This window comes from Monoraphidium neglectum (genome assembly GCF_000611645.1).
Source record: "Monoraphidium neglectum strain SAG 48.87 unplaced genomic scaffold scaffold00302, whole genome shotgun sequence".
NCBI lineage: Eukaryota > Viridiplantae > Chlorophyta > Chlorophyceae > Sphaeropleales > Selenastraceae > Monoraphidium > Monoraphidium neglectum.
Window position 1 is genome coordinate 14976 of NW_014013326.1, and position 5164 is coordinate 20139.

Here is a 5164-nt window from a genome sequence, read left to right on the forward strand (position 1 = left end):
AGGGCATTGCAGGGGCACGAGCACCTGCAGCAGCTGGTCTTGGACTGGCCGGAGCCGCGGCCGCCGAGCCGGACCGCCGCGGCCGCCGCGCGCCGCCGCCGCCGGCTGCCTGCGGGCGACCGCAACGGCGCGCTGCTGTGCCGGTGGCGCGCCGCGCTCGCGTGCTTCGAGGCCTCGGCGGCCGCGGCGCCGACGGTGCGCGCGCTGGCATGCCGCCTGGCGGGGCGCTTTGAGGCGCAGTCCGTGGACTGGGCGGCGCCGCCGCTGCCCACTCAGGTTTTCGAGCCTGGCTTTACTGGCGACAGCGACAACAGCCAGTGGGTGCCAGATGCATATGCCCGCCCGTCCACCTCCAATGCGCATGAGGGCGCCGCCGCCAGCCCCAAGGTGTCGGCGGCCGAAGCCTGGGGGCGCCTTGAGTCCCTGACGCTCAACCTGGACGGGCCCCTCGGCCCGCTGCTGTGCGCGGCTGCGGCCAGGGCGCCCAACCTGAGGCGCCTGGCACTGGAGCGGCCCGAGCTGCTGCCCGGCCGCCAGCCGGCCGCGCGGGCCGCGCTCGCCGGCGTGCGGCAGCTGCCGAGGCTCGAGTCCCTCCGGCTGGACTTGACCGCGCACGCAGCGAGCGGCGGCCCCGTTGCCGCGGGCGACCTGCGGGCGCTGCTCGCGCAGCTGGCGGGCGCCCGGCCGGCAGGGCTGGCGGAGGTCTCGTTGGTGCTGCCGCGGGCCGCGGCGGCGGGCGTTGGGTCGGCGGCGATGGAATCCCTTGTGCTCGCAAACCCTGGCCTGAGATTCGAGTTTTTGAATGCCTGAGCACGCGCCGGTTCCGCTGCTTCTTTTTGACGGCCCAGGTCACTGCTTGACAACTTGAAGGGTTGCCATTCTGTGAGGGTCCCCATGCCTTGTCCATGCGGAGCGGAGCGTGCGGACGATCTGAGGGCTCCGCCTGCTGGAGCACCCTTCAAGCTTGCACAGGCTTGTGCGCAGGCGTGAGTGTTTGGGGTACCGACGCGCACGCTCCGCGGAGGAGCCCTCAGATCGCACCACCGTATCACATAACAAGCAAACCCCAATAAACCATGTGCCTCGTTCTCCAACCCCCAACATTCGACAGTGAATTGTGAACCCTTTGAGGCATGGTTTGCCACCTCATTACCCTTAAGTTTCGCAGTCCAGTGCGAAATCGCCTGGGTTCTGGGGTGCGGGAGCACACAGGCAGCTGCCTTGTGGTGGCAGGGGATGTTGAAGTGCGGCCTGTCGCTGGCTGCCTGGCCGCAAGCGGCACAGAAACCCTCAGCTGTGTCAAAGCCGCCTAGTGCAGACCTGGTTTTGCAGTTTCAGCCAGTTCGGAAGGTGATCAATGGCAACGCAGCAGCGCGGCGGCCGCAACAACCAATAACCGAACGACAGCAGCAGCTAGGGGTGGCCACAGCTGGGTTTCGGTGGCAGCGACATCAGCAGCAGCACCACCAAACAAGCAAAAGGCTGTTTCGCTGCACCTGGGGGAATGGGATTACACGCTCAGAGCTCGGAGTCTAACAGACGGTCACGATGATGAGGTGATGGCTGGCTCGCCCTCACCACGTGATCTCGAGATTTTTTGGGGTCAAAAATCCGGAAACTTCGTCCAATTCCGAAAGTGAAGGCGACCTCGCCCGCCCACTTCCGCTGTCTAACTCCGATTCCGCGCGAAACGACCACACTTGCAGCAGTCTGGTTCGGAAGGAGGGGCAGCCAGCCAAGTGTGGCTTTGAGAGTAGTGGAGATTGTAGAAAGCAGCTGTCACATCAAGGGCCCAAGCACAAGCTGCGAGGGTGCCGCTGCCGCCGTCCGCCCGTGGCCACAGCCCAAAGCGTGGTCCCGCCATGGAGCACGGGCCGCACCCCCTCTTCGGCCGCTGCGTCTACGCCACCAGGGCCTGCAGCGCCGGCGACGTGCTGCTGCGCGAGCCGGCGCTGCTGCAGGCCGCGTCCCCGGCGACGTGCCCCCTGCTCAGCCAGGTGCTCTCCCTCCTGCGCGCCGGCACCGCCGCCCCCACCTCTGGCTTGAACGAGGCCGCCAGCGGCGCCAGCTGCGCCAGTGGCGGCAAGCTGCCCGCCGGCGCTACGGACAGCGACCTGCAGCTGTCAGCGGCGCAGTTTGTGGCGTTCTGCCTGGCGCCGCCCTCCGTCCAAAGCGAGGTGCTCAGGTGCGGGCTTGTCCCCGGGATGCCCACGCCGACGTGTGTGAGTTGGCTGCCCCTTGGTAGGGCTCGGCAGAGTGACGTCCCGAAAGACGCCCCCAGCTTGCAGGACTGAGAAAACTTACAATTGCAGGCCTGCGTTGGTGCGCGCCGCGGCGCTTTCCATGCAGCAGCGGCGTCCTTGCCGGGCAGTCCGGCGTGCCACACCAGCACGCTTGGTCGCTCACACCCAACTGCAGGCGCAGCAGCTGCCCACCCTTGAGCCGCCTCCGTCCCCCCTTGTCCATGCTCGTCTTGCCCACAGCATGCAGAACACGCCCGATGACCGCGACAACGCCACCGTCAGGAAATGCGCCGCCATCGCCGGCCTCATCGCCGCGCTCGTCCTGCCCACACTCACCAGCCTGCTCGCGACAGCCGCCGCCGCGGCCGCAGCAGCCGCCGCCGCCGCCGGCTCGGTCGCAACGGGGGACCGCGAGGAGCCCCACGGCGGCCCAGGTGCGGTTGTGTCGCGCGTCCCGACCGACAAAGAGGGCGTGGAGCGCGTGCTGTTGTCATGGAAGCTGAACCTGCACGACATGCGCGGCAGGTGGGTGGGCGGCTGAGAGAGGGTTGTTGAATCGTACGCGCATGCATCTCTCTGGGCCGCCGGCTGGAGGGCAGCATCTTGAGCGCCGCCGCCTTGCACTGCTTTGAAATCGGACCGAGATGACTGTTGTGTGTGCCCACATCCGCAGCTCTGACGCCCCTCAGAGCCCGATCCCCCGGTCCCCCGCCCACCTCCTCCACTCCCCTCAACCCCCCTCCCCCTCCTCGATCATCCCCCAACCCCACTCCCTGACCCGCCGCCCTCATGCAGCCACAAGCTCTACCGCATGTCCAGCCGCCTGCCCCACACCTGCGGCCGCCCCAACGCCATGGTCATGCCGCATGGGGACGCCGGGGATGCCGCGGTGGTGGCGCTCACAGGCATTGCTGCGGGGGAGCTACTGACGACGAGCTACTTCCAGCACAGCTCAATGTCGACCTGCGCCAGGTTGGTTTGATGCATCGCTGCATGGCGGCGTCAAGGTCAGATACAGTAGGGAATGTTGTGTCAGATTCCTGACTTCAAAATCCGTGACTCCACTAGTGGTGATGGTACGTGTTCAAGTGCTGGTAGACAGCAGAGGGTCGGGTGTGCAGGGATGCACGGGGTTGGAGAAGGGGGAGTTTTGGGCGCAGGGGCAGCGTCCGCAGCGCGGGGGCGTTGCGCGTGCTGACAGGGATGCATGCGCGCCTGGGGCAGGCTGGCTGGTGCGATTGGTTTGCTCCCCACTGCGGTCCTCAGAAAGGCGGGCAGAGAGCCTCGGTGTGCTTTGTTCCAATTTGTGGTCTGGAGTCGCCTTGGATCTTGCTGTTTGACCCTGACCTTGCTTGAGCAGGGTTTCGGGGACCTCGAAGGCCCTGGCTGGCCCGGCACCCGCCATGCGCCAGCGCCCGTTGTGCACGACACCCCAACAACTCACCAATTCACCCAACCCTCACACCCTACTCTCCAACACCCCGCTCCTCACCAAACGCAGGCAGCTCCACGCAAAGTCCCGGTTCGCGTTCGCGTGCCGCTGCGCCCGCTGCACCAGCGACGCGCTGGACTCCACGCGGGGCCTGCCGTGCCCGCGCTGCGCGCCGCCGGACCAGCAGCGGGACGCCGAGGGACAGCTCCCGCCCGCGTTGGCCCTAGGGGACCGCCGCCCCGCTGGCGTCCTCTACTATCACCCAGGGCTCGCTCATGCACAGGCTGGCGGTTGTGGCGCTGAGGTGGCGGTGGCGGCGCGTGGGGGTGCCGCAGGGGATTGTGTCAGCGGTGACAACGGTGACCAGCAGCAGAAGGCTCAGCAGCAGCAGCAAATGCAGCAAAAGCAGCAGCAGCGGCAGCAGCAGCAGCAGCAGGCGACGCCGTGGCGCTGCACAAACGCGGAGTGCGGCGCGGCGCTGCCCGACGACGACGCCGCCCTGTTCGGCGGCGCCATGGCCGAGGCCGCGGGCGTGAGAGCGGCCGCGGCAATGGCTGCCGGCGACGTAGACAGCGACGGGGGCGGCCAAAGGGTGGAGGACGGGTACTACCGACTGCTCAGCAGCTACTGGCAGGGGGGGCAGCCGGGGCTGGCGGAGGCGCAGGGGCGGCTGTTCGAGGTGGGGCGAGCCCTGGGGCCGGACCACTGGGCGACGCACGAGATGGCCATAATCAGTGCAGGTGGGTCCGGGGCTGGGTGACGGCTGTTGCTGCAACCTCCTAGGCGGTGGTGACTGTTTAGGCGTTGGTGGGGAGAGGGTTCCGAGAGGTGACCTGATTGGACAACGCAATACAGGGCTGCCCAGGAGATTGCATCGCTTGACGAAACAGATTTCGTGTCCACAGCCTGGCCGCCCGATCGTGCCCAAAAAGTGCGCGGCGCCGTTTGCTCAAACGACGCTGCAGGCGCCGTGCAGAGGGCGTCGCAAGGGGAGCCGCCGGCGCGGCAGCTCATGCGGCTGGGGCAGGTGGAGGGCAGCGTGAGGCGCGCGGCGGAGTGGCTGTCCGACAGGACGACGCTGGACGCGGCCGCGGTGCTGTGGCAGGTGATCGGGTGGGCGGAGCCGGCTATATCATGCCACTGAGGAAGGAATCTTTCATGCAGCAGCCGCTGCTGTTGCCGTCGGCAACGGTGTGCTGCGGCTGCTGTTAATTGCCAAGCTGGCGCCTTGCAAATGATGCCAGTGTCATTGAAGGAGCCAAAGAGACGCTCCGCCCCACCCCTCACATCCGTGCACCCGCCCCGCACTCCCTTTGTGCGCCCCTCAACCCCCAAGGCCAAAATTAATGCTCCACCGACCCCCCTCCCCACGCACATACACACTTACACACACACACACACACACACACGCACACGCACACGCACACGCACACACACGCGCACACGCACACACACACACACACACACACACACACACACACACACACAC

At 67.2% G+C, this 5164-nt stretch overlaps 2 protein-coding genes across 2 annotated transcripts in view; both read left to right on the plus strand.

Moving 5' to 3' along the window:
• Positions 1 to 810, plus strand: part of MNEG_2623 (hypothetical protein) — a gene marked incomplete at both ends in the record, with an annotated part of 3589 nt that extends 2779 nt beyond the window's left edge. The window contains one exon of the mRNA XM_014048899.1: positions 13 to 810. Within this exon, the coding sequence (XP_013904353.1) occupies positions 13 to 810 (798 nt within the window). The remainder of the gene's footprint in view (positions 1 to 12) is intronic.
• Positions 811 to 1862: 1052 nt separating this feature from the next.
• The window catches only part of MNEG_2624 (hypothetical protein), a gene marked incomplete at both ends in the record, with an annotated part of 4429 nt that continues 1127 nt past the window's right edge, over positions 1863 to 5164 (plus strand). The window contains 5 exons of the mRNA XM_014048900.1: positions 1863 to 2185; positions 2484 to 2768; positions 3039 to 3215; positions 3745 to 4415; positions 4641 to 4780. Of these exons, the coding sequence (XP_013904354.1) occupies positions 1863 to 2185; positions 2484 to 2768; positions 3039 to 3215; positions 3745 to 4415; positions 4641 to 4780 (1596 nt within the window). The remainder of the gene's footprint in view (positions 2186 to 2483; positions 2769 to 3038; positions 3216 to 3744; positions 4416 to 4640; positions 4781 to 5164) is intronic.